This window comes from Buceros rhinoceros, unplaced genomic scaffold (genome assembly GCF_000710305.1).
Source record: "Buceros rhinoceros silvestris isolate BGI_N320 unplaced genomic scaffold, ASM71030v1 scaffold1706, whole genome shotgun sequence".
Lineage (NCBI taxonomy): Eukaryota > Metazoa > Chordata > Aves > Bucerotiformes > Bucerotidae > Buceros > Buceros rhinoceros.
Window position 1 is genome coordinate 15,479 of NW_010415596.1, and position 14,948 is coordinate 30,426.

At 37.9% G+C, this 14,948-nt stretch overlaps 1 protein-coding gene across 1 annotated transcript in view; it reads right to left on the minus strand.

The window, feature by feature from the left end:
- Positions 1–538: 538 nt before the first annotated feature.
- STIM2 (stromal interaction molecule 2) overlaps positions 539–14,948 on the minus strand; it is a 31,667-nt gene continuing 17,257 nt past the window's right edge. The window contains exons 3-11 of the mRNA XM_010137456.1: positions 10,708–10,819; positions 9,922–10,037; positions 8,485–8,662; positions 7,413–7,590; positions 6,651–6,818; positions 6,347–6,447; positions 5,859–6,097; positions 2,053–2,254; positions 539–1,248 (exon numbers count right to left, since the gene is read on the minus strand). Of these exons, the coding sequence (XP_010135758.1) occupies positions 768–1,248; positions 2,053–2,254; positions 5,859–6,097; positions 6,347–6,447; positions 6,651–6,818; positions 7,413–7,590; positions 8,485–8,662; positions 9,922–10,037; positions 10,708–10,819 (1,775 nt within the window). The 3' untranslated portion in view covers positions 539–767. The remainder of the gene's footprint in view (positions 1,249–2,052; positions 2,255–5,858; positions 6,098–6,346; positions 6,448–6,650; positions 6,819–7,412; positions 7,591–8,484; positions 8,663–9,921; positions 10,038–10,707; positions 10,820–14,948) is intronic.

Here is a 14,948-nt window from a genome sequence, read left to right on the forward strand (position 1 = left end):
TTTTTTTTTGTCATACAGCCTGCAGTGAAATAAAATCACAGTGAAAGTCCTGGGAAAAACATGATCTTTACAGCAGGACTTGAACCATTCTAATAATAAATGGATCTAACAAAGATTCCCATAGTAAAAGCATGGCATTTCCATTTCCAGAAATCAAGTCAATTAGAAACACTAAGTTCTACTTAAAAATCCCAAAAGATCTAAAGAGTGAAAAGATTCATCTTCTCAGTCAAATACAAGTCTTTCAGCTTCACTTGCAGAGAGACTTTTCCAGTCTGTAAAACAGTAGTGCAATTCAATTAGCTCTACTTTTATTCTTTTTCAAGTCCAGTAGATAGACGTCCTAGTTCTACGGAAAGATAGGAAGATGCTCCAGTAAACAAGAAACTTTAGTAAGCCCAGGAAGGCTTAGGAGTCCATTAAAGCTTAGAAGTCCAAAGTGGCTTAAAAATGGTTTATGAATACGCTAAAAAAAAAAAAAACCCAACAAAAAAACACCCATCATCAACAACAAAACACTAAAAAAGACAAACTAAAAAAAAAAAAAGAAATAAATAGGCAGAAATGAATGTAAACTGTCTGAACATTTTAATGATTTTTCATTGACAGCTGGCACAACCTTTGACAGTACAGTCAGTTAAATATAGTTGACCTACGGAGCATTCCATTAGGGCATCCAGTATAGAATGCTCAAATGGAATTACATTCCTAAAGATTTAAAAAAATAAGAGTTCTTATAACATTACTATAGGTTTCTTCTGCCCACCTCACTTACACTTCTTCTTAAAGAAGCTTTTTATTTTCGATGGCTTTTTGTTTTTTTCACCATTTTGGTACAGGTCCTGTGGGATGCTACTTATCCTAGGGACAGAAGCAGCTTCATGGCTGGGTTTACTGTCACTGCTGGCTGAAGAGCATGAGGTGTGCCGAGGCTTTGGGACTGGGATCCCAGCTGAAAGTTGGTTCATGCTGCAGGACTTCTCCAGAATTCCATTATACACTTTGCTTGCAGGACTAAAGATCATGCTCTTTGTTTCTGCCATGCCTGCACAGTCAGGAGAACCCCTAGAAATATCTGCAGTTAGAGAAGAGGAGTCTCCTGTAGATGATTCTTCCAGTGAGAATTCTTCTGGAGATACTTTCTGAGGAGAAAGTGTCTGGTATATCTCAAGACTTGCTGGAGGAGACTGCTTCCTTCCAGTGGATGAATTTAAGGAGTCACATTCCGAACCTGTTTCCTGTACTTCCCTGAGTCAGAGCAAAGAGAGAATAAAACATAATGAAACTACTATTTCCCTCATGCAGTTAAAAAGGAAATTAATTTAGAATCAATAACATCAGTCTAAAAGCACCACCCACACTTTTCCTTAGTAGTTAATTAACAAAACACATTAAGTTAAACATTTTACATTACAACTTGCATTATGTTATTTTATTATCTGAACTTAATTCATTTGTGCAATCCTGTTTTGTGGGCAGCAGAATCTGCCCAGAATCAGCCATTTGTATCTCACTTCAAAGAACAAAAACTATCTCTCTGGCACGTGAAGTCAGAAAAGTTATGAAATGAAAGAAGGAGATTTAAGCCTATCATATACAAAAAGTTTCTTCAGGACAAGTGTCCCTACCTTTCAACAAGCTCATTTGCTCCTTCCAAAAGGAATTTAACCTTTTCCTATGAGGCCATGTAACAAGAGCAGGTACACGCTCAACATGCTGTAAGAATTGTGTTACCATCCATCTTCTCTTCGCCCAGTAGCTGACATTGCTTTTGATCCTAGTTTCAGATGTAAAAGCCAGTAACATATTGTAATGGAGAATCAGGGTTAGTTCAGTGCACCCTGGATTGTAACATTACTTAACTGTACATGACATGCTAGCTATTGACATACACATACCAGACAAGAACTTTCTCTGTTCCATGCGGACTATGTTAATTTACATTATCCTACAGATTACTTTAACTTTTGGCTTGGTTCAACCTCTAATTCTAAACTGTTAGTCTCAAGTAATCCTATCAGAGTTCCAAGCGCTGTTTGCTAATCTCCGTACCATTGTTTATCAGCAGAGAAGTAAATGGCTTCCTCCTCCTCTTCAGTTCGATAAAGAGCTGGGCAGCTCGACACAGAAAGGATGTCAGGGTCAGGGGAGTGCAAAGCATGCTGAGACTGTGGAGATGATGGCACAACATTGCGTCTTGATCGACACAAGCTACTGCTTCTTGCCAGTGTGCTGGAAGGTTTTACAATGGACCCTGAGACAAAGAAAAAGCAAACCAAAACCCTCCAAGTGACATTGATGTTAACAACATCTACTCTGAAGAGTAAATAGCAAGTGTCTGCTTCAGCCATAGTGATTCTTAAACAACTTTGACATTGCAGGTTTAGGGGGAAGAAAGACTGGCATCACTTTATGCGTTCCACACTTAGATGAAGCAGCTAACCACAATGCAACTGCAGCAGTTTTATGCCTGCCCGATATTACTCTGACCATGTGCACCAGAACTCTGGCTCACTCTGCTCTCTTGAGAACAAAGAGGAAGATTCTACAACCCTTTATAAACCAAAAATAGCAGTGCTGAAATTAGCGTATTACACAATATCCTGTACTTCACTTGTATGGCAATTTGGAGCTTTAAAAGAATGTGCAGAAGTTGTGCAACATAGGCATACCTAACTAAACAGCCAGCTGAAATACACTGCATTAGTTGAAGTTACATTAGACATGGAAGATCAATTTCATTTATATAAAATGATGGAAAATATGTAATTTAACCTCATTTTAAGCTCTAGAATTCCCTATTTGGTAACACTTTCTCTTGCCAGACTAACTATGAATATCAGGAAACAGAAATACTAAGACTGTGTGTGGGCAGAAACATAAGACTTGACCAGGAAAATATCAAGAGGAAGTGACAAGCTAAAAAGTTCCTAATCCAATTCCTCCTTCAAAAGATGATTAGGCAACGATACTTCTATGGAAATAAATGTACAGACCTGTTTTCAGGCTAGCTGTTCTGAGTCTCAGGATTTCTCATAACCCTCCTCAAACTGTCCCACAGAAAGCATCACTGCTCAACTAACCCTTACTCATGTTCAAAATGTTTAACACACACACACACACACACACACTAAAAAAACCCCTCAATTATTTTTACAGACAAGCATGTCTGGCTTGCCAAAATCCTTTTTGATTTGGAGATGCCAGTTTAGCACCAGGTAAATTATATTTTCCCTTCCTGGAACCTCAGAAAACATAGAGCTGTCATTCTGCTTTCAGTGCAGGAAATCACAACTTTCTCTAAACAGGAAGTAGCTGCACCTTCACCAACACTTACAGACTTTGATTCCTGCCAGCCTGAGCAGAAAGGAAAGGTTTACAAGTCCCAACATGACACCTGTCAGGTAATTCAAATTTTTGATTTTACTTCTTATGAACTCCCTACTGGCCCGAAAAGCAGGTGTTGGCAGCTCAAAAATAAGCTTGTGCCATTACAAAAATATTCCTAAAAAGGCAAATGTGAACTGATATAAGAGAGCAAGAATCCCTTTAGGAAATTTGTACTATGTGTCCAGTTAAACCAGTTGCCATCCTACTCACTGGTGTAAAAAAGAACAACATAGTGCCACCAGAGAATTTTGAGAGAAGTTACAAGCATTTGGGTTCCTTGTAGGAGTATTTTTTTTTTGAAGGATTCAGCTATGACCATTTAACATCTAGAATTTTATAGTACAAATGAAACTCAATAAATCAAGAAATAAGCTGAATCCTAAGCAGTCCATGGAAAAGTAGAAGTTTCACTATAACCCTCCTGTAATGGCTTTGTTCCAGTCTCGTACATTTATTTCTTTATTACTTTCGTCCTTCAGCTCAGGATTGATGAAACCAAGCTATTCATGCTTCATGCAATTTCACCCTATCATCCCAAATGCTGCCATACAAATAAGCTTGCCTGGCAGTCCTCAAATTTTGTCAGTCTTAAGAGTTCAGAGGACGCTAGAGCAAGGTAACAGCCCAGTTAGTTCAGTTTAGGTCCAGAGACTGAAACAGTCTTGCTCATAACTGACCTGTCTGTACACTCACTCCATTTTGCCTGAAGCCTCATGAGTGAGACAAGCCATTTTGCTTCTGTTCTTCCTCATGTGTATTTGTCATTTTTATTTAAAGGATGGGAATGATTTAGCAGTTAAACTAACCTACTTGACTCCTGAACTGGTTTGAAGAACAGCTCATTTAGCATATTCGCTTTTTCCTTCCCCACTCCCAAGTGTTTCCAGTTTCTTTTTTTACTGAGTAGAAATTTTAAAAGCTAGTAAACTAAGAAGAAGCTACTTCCCCTCATGATGATTTTAACAAAATCAGGCTCTCATGCCCTGCCAAAATTGAGGAAAAAGACCCCCACATTTAAAGTTTTTGTAATGTTACTAAGATTCAGATAACTCAGATAACACTGAGACAGCATCCACTAGGTAAATACTTCCAAATGAATTGAACTTTAACAAAAGAACTAAACCATAATAGCAAAAACATACAGTAGTCAAATAAGAAGCACGCTCTTACAAACTACACGGTCCTCCTCTAATCGTTCCTCTGAACCAACTGCCCTTTCCTCTCTGGCTTCACTTCTGAGCAAGACCTGAATCAAAGGAGTGACTACAAAAATCACAAGCCTCAAGTCTTACACATTGTTTTGTCATTTCATACCATCTAGAATATGGTGGTAATAAACGGAGCTCTTAGTTTTGAAATTAGACCACAGGTTTCTCCAGACGGACTTGAAAGTTTAACTCCAGGCATCCATATTGCACTGGGCCATTTTTAGCTAATTTGTTGCTAAGGCTGAACTCTAAGACTTCATAGTGTGACAGCATTCTTTAAAAGTGATCAAAACTTGTAGAAAGTTGTGTTGCAAGGGGATTAATGAACATTTCAATGTGGCCTGTAGAAAAAAAGGTTGATACATTCAGAAGAAAAAAAGTGTTCCTAAAGCATAATAAACAAAGACAGTAAAGCAGCCACCGTTATCGTTATGCTATTTTAAAAATGCAGTTTTAATTTCTTCAGAGAATCACAGCCCTGAAAGAAAAATGTACATGTATGACGAAGTTTTCCTCCCTATTCACTCCCCAGCTTGAAATTGCTTATTCAAATAGGTACATGGGAGCTCATCTTTTTTATTTGCCTCTAGAGTCCAGTTAATCACAGCTTCCACGAAAAAGTCTCTGGTACTGACGCAATGACTCAAGAAACGAGGGTGGTCTGAATCCCCAGTGTGTATCTTTTCATCTTTTAAACAAAGCTGGATTTGCTTCCCTCCAGCACTTGGCCTCTCTGCCTCACAAACAATCTGCTGTATCCAAACACAAACATTCTGCCTAAAAGCCTCCCTTGGACAACAACACTTTGTTCCAGCCACTAAAGAATGTTTGAAAAGTTATGTAGCATGCAGCCTCTCAAAGGGTATGATCTTCCTAGGAGCTCAAGGGACCTTAGACTAACTCCATCCCTTCCACCTGAAAGGATAAATATATGCTACCAGAAATTCAGCATTACTCATTACTTTTGCCTAAGTGGCAATCCAATCATGACAAGCAGACTTTCAACACCTTAGATAGATTTATCCCCCGTGGCCCCACTGAGTAAGAACAAAGGCTTTTTCTTCATGTTATCTTTATCGCAAACCCCAATTTTCAGTTTATGCAAATACCAAAAGATGCATCTGAATTTCTAGTTAGAATTTTGGTCCTTTTGATTTTGATCCAATCCTGTTTGATTTCAGTACTCTTATCCCACCTGACTTTAAAAATCCCATGCCCCCTCAACTGTTCCCCATTCTATTTACTGAGATCATAACTTACCATGAAACTGTGAAACTATTGGAGGAGTGTCTTCATCTAAGTCATCAACTCCCCCTGCAATTGGGTAAGGAGGAATGGAAACTCGAGGCATAACTACCCAGCTGTGATCGGAGTAGAGTGAGGAGGTCAAGCTTGGTAGCCCAGAATTGTGCGCTATTTGAAAACCACAAATCTTCTCAATCTGTTGCCATCGATAAAGACGCTCTCGCAAACACGTTGTCAACTCAGAGAGTGCTTTCCTGAAGAAAAGCACACATTAAAGTTACATGTACTGTTCTTAATGATAAAGCAAAGCAAAACAAGTGCAGTCATTCCAGCATATCAGAAGATCCACTAGGACTATCCAAATATTCACAATTTAGTATCCTTTAAAATGTTTTACTTAAAAATGCAAAACCACTGTGACACTAAATTCCATAACTCTCAAAAAATTCCACTGTGCCAGGACTAAATAATCACCAAATGACACGCATCCTGGTAACACTTACTTTGCTTCAAGGATTTTATGGTCCACTTCATCCAGGGAGGAGCTGTGTGCAACATGTAATGTTCCAAATACAGTGCTTCTTTTCTTTTTTATCTTTTCTGCCTAGAAACCAAGATAAAATGAAATGCATAAAAGTAGGGGTTACATACTTAACATGGATGACAAAACATTAGCAATATTGACAGGTAGCAAACAACTCAGAGGATTAAAAAATATCAAAATGCTTGTGTGAATGATTTTTATTTACGATTTCATATATAGCAATAGATCAGTAAAGTCTTTAGCTGAAGAGTAAGACTTCATACCTCATCTTTCGCAATTGATAATTGCATTTCTGCATGCTGCCTTTTGATATTGTAATATTGTACTTCAACTTCATGTGTTAGCTGAAGCCACTTCTGCAAAGCTTCAGGAACAGACCAATTACTTCTCAGCTCGAACTCCTTCTCAGCCTTTTTTAAAGCCATGCGGACCTAGCAATCAGAAAAACCAAAAGCATCACCAAGTGTATCATTAGAACTGAGAGCAGAAGAAAGTGAAATATAAGCACCTTTACACCCCACAGCAACAACTAGAGCTTTACAGAACTTTGGTATGTGCCAGTTGCTGTCAGGAAGGCAAATCTGGCATTTCTGAAATAGAGCATATAAATATACTATACTACTGTCAGATTTTCTTCTTATGATATATAGACTCTGACCTTTGAAACTTTTTGAAAGACAGTATTTTTATTTAGTACAATAAATCCCATCTATTGCTACTAGGAAGAGTTAAACAAAGCTAATATCTCTCACTAATAACAAGACAGGAAAAAAAAGCTTTTATATAAAATTTTGCTCTGTTAATCCAACAACATTATGGTAAGCTAATATACAAAGAGTATGACTTTTTATAGTTTTAGGATTATTTTACTAAATAATGGCATGATTGACAATCATTAAGGGATCTTAGAATTTTTCTATTTAAATAGTGCATTAGAAAAGCACTGCTTTGAACACTCCTAAGGATCTAATAAACCCAGGACCAATTTAGAGTCAACACTAAAATTGTAAACAGTTTGCAGATACCTGTACTAGCTCTTCCTCTGCATATTTGAGCCTGCTGAGCTCACATTCAGCTCCCTCCCTCAATTCCCTTAAGCGATGAGCTTCCCGTTTTGCATCATTGATCTCATCCATCATTTTGCGCTCCAGATTTTGCTTTTCCACAGCAACATTTCTATTCTCTTCTTGTGCCTTCTCAAGCCTTCACAATTGAACAAAAAATATGAGAAAACACACAGCACATTTGTTAAAAGTAGTAGCGTTCAGAAGAAGAAAACGTGCCCAGCAACACGGCAAGAGACAATGGGCACAAACCAAAACGCAAGAGGTTCAGTGTGAACATCAGGAAAGACTTTTTCACCGTAGAGGTGACTGAGCACTGGTACAGGTTGCCCAGAGAGGTGGTAGAGTCTCCATCCTTGGACATATTCAGAAGCCACCCGACATTCTCCTGGGCAACCTGTTCTAGATGATCCTGCTCGAGCAGGTGGGGCTGAATGAGATGACCTCTAGAAGTCCCTTCCAACCTCAACCATTCTGTGATAATAAAGACGGTGTAATCTTTATGAATCAGCCACAGTTACATCACACAATGTGATGTCCATGTCTGACAAAATACGCAAACTTTTCGGTGAACCTTCGTTAAAGGTGGAATAAGATCAAAATACAAGTCTTTATAGACAATTGAATTACAGGTTTACCAGAGAAAACTATCAAACACTACTAAATAAGCAATAGAAAGTAATCAGTTTCACTCATAAGAGCTTAAAACCAGGATAAATGTTCTCATTTCCATGTAAGTATTCCAAAGCAAGCTTTAATCATATGAAAATAGCAGTACATACTTCTAAATCTGTAGGTAAAAAAGATTGGATGTCTATTCTCCACCTTCATCTCCAAGTTCATATTGCCTACGAAAATACGCAGGAGTAACTTCTACTCCAAAACCCATTGTCACTGAAATTACAATTTTCATGCAGAATTAAGACTAACAATATCCAAAAGCAGCTTAATGCAAATAGTTTGACTGTAGCGGACCTGTATTTAACATCAAAGCAAAAGGACATCTAAACATTAATTTTTCCACGTTTTATACCTTTCCTGCAAGTCAAGAAGACTTTGCTCTGCTGTTTGGAGACTTTCTAAGTCCTTCATCATTTTTGTGATATGTTCTCTTGAGGTTCTGTTTTGTGTATATGCAAACCAGCAGCCTCCAAAACCAATAACTATAGAAACTATTAATATAAAATCCTTCATCCAGTTGTGAGGGGGACCTGTGCAGAGAACAACACGATCATTAACTAGTTCATTGATACAGACAACAGGGTGTGCACTTTTTTCATTTTCCCACAGCCTAAAAGGAGACAGAACCTGATGCTTAACATAATCCCAGCTCATTTATCTCCAACCATTTCCAACTACTTTCCGACCTCTCAGATGGATTCCAGAGCATTTTCCACACAACACAAACAACTCTAATACAATCTACTTAATCTGTATTAGAGCACACATTAGACTAAGGAAAGTTTACTGTATCTTTACTTAAATGAATTAAATTAAGATAGAGCAACTGCCAGTACATTTTATCAGGCCAGTGGGAACTTCATCTACGTTTGAGTAAGTTCTCCCCAGTTTGTGCCCTCTGGAATACTTTATGCTGAGTTAAAATACATTTCTATAAAATAAATCAGATTTTAAAAGGGTAAGTAGCTAATAGCAGCCCTTTTTAAAAGAAAGCCTGGATTGTCAAAGTATCATATCCAAGATTCACATATACTTCTTTCTTAGCATAAGTTTTATAGTCACTTGCACCTTTGTAAAACAAAAAGGTAAGTTCCTGCTAGCTTTAAAAGTATAATGAGAACACTAAGTGCTTTTTTCCCCTAAAAATCTCCAGCTCAGATCTGGCCTGACTATTGCATATTCATCTACTACTCTCTAAATGGACCACACCAAGCTCTGGAGGAGCCTCCTAGTTCAGGAATAGCCAACAAGCACAGTACCACACCAGACCTGTAACCATGCTCCCAAGCATGCAGACCCATGTCTGCATATGTTAAAACAGGTCAGGTGTGGAACTGCACTTAAATTCGAGTCTGCACAACAGACACTGGTATCGCTTTGCACCACCATCTTCTTTTTTCTTCCTTGGGAAAGGTCATCCCCTCTCATCTCAGCATCCCGGTTTACACTGTCCAAGCTAACTGGGAAGTGAATGTAACATTAGCATAAGTGTAATTTAAACAGTCAAAAACATTTAGAGAACACTTCTGATGACACAAAAGCCAACATCCATCCGTGCAGTGGGGTTATACTGATGGTTCTATGTAATCTTACACACAGAAATGAACCTTTGCCCCGATCCCAGCATCTTGATCGCCCTGTTTAACTCATTGCCCAGTTCCACAACGCATGCTAAGCAGTCAATCAGTACGTCCGTAAAATATATAAGCTGTCCTACCTATAGTATCAAGTGCCACTGAAAATATTCTCAAATAAGAGGTAAGAAAAAAAACTCCAAAAAGGTACTAACGTGTGAGAGGTCCAAATAAAACAACATCCAAGGCTTTAAGTTGAAGCTTCTGTCTATGGCTCCGGTCAGTTATTTTCAAGTGAGAGATCATGAAAGCATGTTCATTCACTGCTATCCTGTTAATGATAAAACAAAACGTTACCTTTTCCACAAGCTGTATTCAAAACCAGTCTATGGAAAGAAATACATCAATAGCATTTCCACAGTTATATAGATTATAATAGTGCAATTAAGAGTGAGACATGTAGTACAACGACAGTAGTGCTATAAAAAAGGATATCCGCATGTGGCAAATGGAAAACAAGACCATTTCCCTATTCTTTCTGGGATAATCATAGTTAAAGGTAATGGCATATTTGCAGACTTGCAACATTAACATGCAATGCATGCAATACTCGAATTTAGTAGCTTTGCTCAAGAAAAGGGTTGCATGGATAGTTTTTGAGGCTTACGCATACAACAGAATGGAAGTTGTTCAAAAAGAAAGTTTGCTACTGTACGGAACTATGTAATTATGTACCATACAGAATTATGTAATCATCAATAAAAGCTTCCATAGCAAGGAAAAAAACCTAAGATGAAAGGAGTGGTAAGATGCATTTATATTTTGAAATATTTGGGCGGCGGAGGGAAGCAGCCAGCTCTTTGAAACTGCAAAGACACTTCTCTTTACTTGCATTTGACCACATCTTGTTAGACTTTAGGTTCACATAGTTGCTCCTGCATACAGACTACAGCGGCAACCTAGGGGGCACAATTAGAAACTAGTCCAGAAAAAACATTCACCTGGGAAGTGTTGTTCCATTGACATTGCTTTCTCTAAAATTCTTTTCATATTGGGGCAGTTCAACAAATTCTGACAGCCACTGAAGTGTGTCCTCTTGAGTCCAGTTATGAACTGGAAGAAAAAGTCAGTTTAATTACTTTTAATTTTTTAAAAATTCAACAGTAAGACATAGAGGACAAGCAGTAGAAAAGCAGGTTACAGGGAGCAATAGGGTTTAGCTAAATATTGTAAAAAAAAAAAATAATCAGCAGTAAAATTCAAGGTGCTTCTGGCATTTTGCCTTTTTCATTACATGCTTCTTGGAGGAAGCTTAGGTAAACTATAAACAAACAATCACAGAACCAATAGAAACATTTCTTTATTAAAAATTCCACAGAATAATTTAGTGTTTTGCTTTAGTTTAAATCAGGACAGCATCTTGTGACTTTTATCTACTTAAACTGATCTCAGCCTCAATCCTTTTTGTCCTTTGCTACCCCTGCAGAACTAAACACAGGTCAGCAGGTGCTGTAGCCATTTAAGGCAATGGACCAAGATCTTTCCCAGGATGATGGCTTAAGACCTTGCTTTCACAAGAATCTTCACAGAGGCTCATGCCTACTAACCACAAAATGGAAGCAGAGGAGATTAAAAGAAAATATTGAGAGACAGAAGAAATTTAAACAGGATAACATTTAAATCTCTCTCAAATATGCTCCAAACAGCTGCATTACGTGCAGTAACATTCCCACTAAGAAAAATGATCTAAATATGTAGAGAATAATTAACAATTTTCCTGTATAACAGCCACAGTCTACATAACCTTTCATAGCTACAGATGCTCTAAGAAAATATGGAAATACTACCAATAAATTTTACCAACAAAAAAAAAAAAAAAAAAAATCACATTTCTGGCCCTCACAATCCAGATGCTACAGCTTCACACTGACAAAGCTGAAGGAAAATAGGGAAATTGTTCTCTCCATTTATGAAATCTGAAAAAGTAAGTTTGTCTGCACATAGAAGATACGAAGTGACTGCCTCCTTCTAAGACAGATATATCTTTGCATGATTTTTTTTAAAAAAAAAAAACTTTATCTAAAGCTACTTGCACGTGACAATGTTGGACAGAGATTTCTTTAGAAACCTTACCACAAGGACACGTTCTCAGTGGTGAATTTTGACAATCATCCTTTACCAAAAGCTGATGAAAGCCTGACAGGTAAGCTGCAGGCAAACGAAACTTTGAGTTCAAATTTGTATTTCAGTTTGCAGTGAAACTAAAATAAGGACTCTGTCTCTTCTCTACATTAATGTAGCTGAAAAATAAGCTTAAACATTTCAGATTTTCATCATTTCTGACAACGAGAGATAGAATGCATTTCAGAGATCCACTTAGAGCTTTAAAAAATAAAGGTGCAGTACAAACCACTTGTATTCTATCCATATGAATGGCTACACCTCCTTCCCAGCATGCTGTCCCACTTCTTCCTCTGCTTTTGAGCCACAAATTGTTTTCCAGGAATCAATCTTGCAACTGACTCAGTTCTGCCATACTATTCTAAGCTTTTATGAAAAATGTCGGGGCTTTATTTCTAAACAGGTCACGTTCACACTGCAAAGATTCTTAACTCTTTTGTGAATAAGTCGTCATCAGATTTAAAGTCAACTCTGAGTATCTCAAAAGGGTGGTAAGATCATCCAGGAAAATATCACCTTAACTGCATTCTGGAAATACGTTCATAAACTCATCCAAAGTAAATGCATTGTTTTTATGTGACACCAGAAAAAAAAAAAATGTCACATAAAGTAACTACTACACACGACTTTATCACTGATAGTAGACACGCTGTTTCAGAAGCCACACAGTTCACCTATTCACTGAGATTATAAATTGAGGAGGGAGGGGGCAGGAGAAAATATTAATAAGTTTCACTTCAACTGCTGGAAGTTTTTTGCAGTCATTCTGTCAAAAATTACATGAATTTGTACTTTTTTATAATTCAGTGGTAATTTTCAACATAGTTGTTTATAGTAGAGCCAATCACATCCGTTCTACTGCTTAGGCTGGTGTGATGTTTCCTTCATAGAATATAAAAAAAAAAAGCCCCAGAAAACCAGTCATATTTAGGAAAAAACTTTCTATTCATCATGTATTGCTATACCAGATACTTCCATTAGCACTGAAACTGCAAAAAGAAGCAAGCCAAGTCTCTCCCAAACTAGAATCAGCACTAGTACTTTCTGTATTCTTCTTACACCGGTACCTGTTGATGCACAAGTTAATATCAATCACCTTTTGGTATACGCTGTGTCCTTTTAACTGACCACTCGCCATTTAGGCTAAGCATAACCAACACATACAGTTAACTCTTACTCTGGGATTTCACAGTCAGAATCTCTGATCATGCACATATTTTGCAACGAATTTAGATTTATGTAAATTAATTCTGCATTAGCGGAATTGCAGTCTCAAGTGCCCACAAATCCCCACCTTCTTCCAGGTGGAACTGGACCCTAAAGTACTTTGTCCTCCCTTTTATACAGCACTAGAGAGGAGCCCTAGGAGACTGATTTTTATATCAGTGAAAACAGCCAGGCTGTTTCCTTTTTGTTGACATGTTATGTCTTGGTGAGAAGTCTTGTCTCCAGTAAGACTTCATGACCAACATATACATTTATTCTAAAACAGCAAACAGTACTAACAGCAAATTGGCCTTTCTGCAGTGGACACAGTTGTAGCCTACATGACACAAGACGAGCTATACACACCAGGTGTACTGAAAGGCAAGCAGGTCTGCTGAAATTCCTTTGGATCAGCATTGCCAGTTACAATGTGCCAGCTCCTACTAATTCGCTGAGGTTGAAGCTTTTCCTTATTTTTAATCACGCGAAAAGAATGTAGTGCTTCAGACAGTGGAGTAGCAACTGACAATTACTATAAGTTAAATGCATATAGCATTAAGAGTAATCATAACATCCTTCCCTCCCACAACTTTCACAAATAGGTATTTCGAGAGAGAGGATGTCACAACGTGCCTTGGGCAGGCAGGGGTAGAAGCCACAGTGTTTACAAACCAGCACAGCACCCAGTCTCTGGACTTGCTTCAGCTGTTCTATTTCAGATTACAAGTTTGGGGTGGGTTTGTTTTTTAACTGAAATAATAACATGCCTGAAGGTGAAGAAGTTGCTCCTTGCTAACCCTCACCAACAGCTGATTAGATGAGGTTACGTATAAATTTTTCATGTTAAATTTATAATCTAGCAGAGCACTTCAGGGCAAGGAGTTGTGTAGTAAAACATTACAGTGTCAGCCTCAGTAGTCCTATAGGTCTCCTACTCCTTCCAGAAATGACATTCAAATTACATTAAATAAGAGTATTTCATGGCAAGGAGTGAATGACAGTCACATATTAGGCTTATAGTTGAGAACTGGCTGACCAGACAATATAGAAAAAGCACAAGACTGTTCTGTATCAAGCAGACACAAGGATTCAAAAGTTAGTTTTGTGTTAGGAGGACCTTAGCAACAACATCAGCATGAAATACGCTGCCACCAGTAGTTTTTTAAATAGCATGGAAAAGCAGGAGAGAGAGTAAGTGACCTTGACTATCTTTTTAATTGTTTAACATTACAATTCTTGTTTCCTCTACAGGTAGAAGGGCCACCCTCCAGCACTGTACTGCTCCTGCCTGTAACAGCACACAACATTATGCAGCTCATCCTTAGCCAAGCCCTGCTTGCACGCATTTACAATCTCTGCATTTTTAAAACCTGAGACAGCAAACGATTAAGAAAGTGCAAGGCAACCGTAACATCTTTGTGGTATGGAGTTTAGTTGCAGCTGCTGCAACAACACTTGTGCAACATCACCTCAGAACACAACAGGTGATCACACATGCAAACATAAAGCCATTTTTTCTCTTTTTCCCCTAATAAATAAGATAGAAGACTTTGTCACCTTCTACTTTTCACAGAGAAGGAAAAAAGAGTTGAAGAAAAAAAATACACATATAAGGCAGAGAAGCTTTTTTGTACTATAGGGCAGTCTACAAGACATACTATACATTAAAGGTCAAATATGCCATAAGAAAAACTCCTTTTCTTTTTTAAGACAGTTGGTAAAAAATAGGGTTTGGTAAGACTCAGATTAGTCTGACAATACTTTATTTACCAAGACAGGTCAGAAGAACTACCCAGCTGAAGGCTCCTGCTTTACTTTACAGACTCCCTTACTATTGAGACTAAATACCTACACG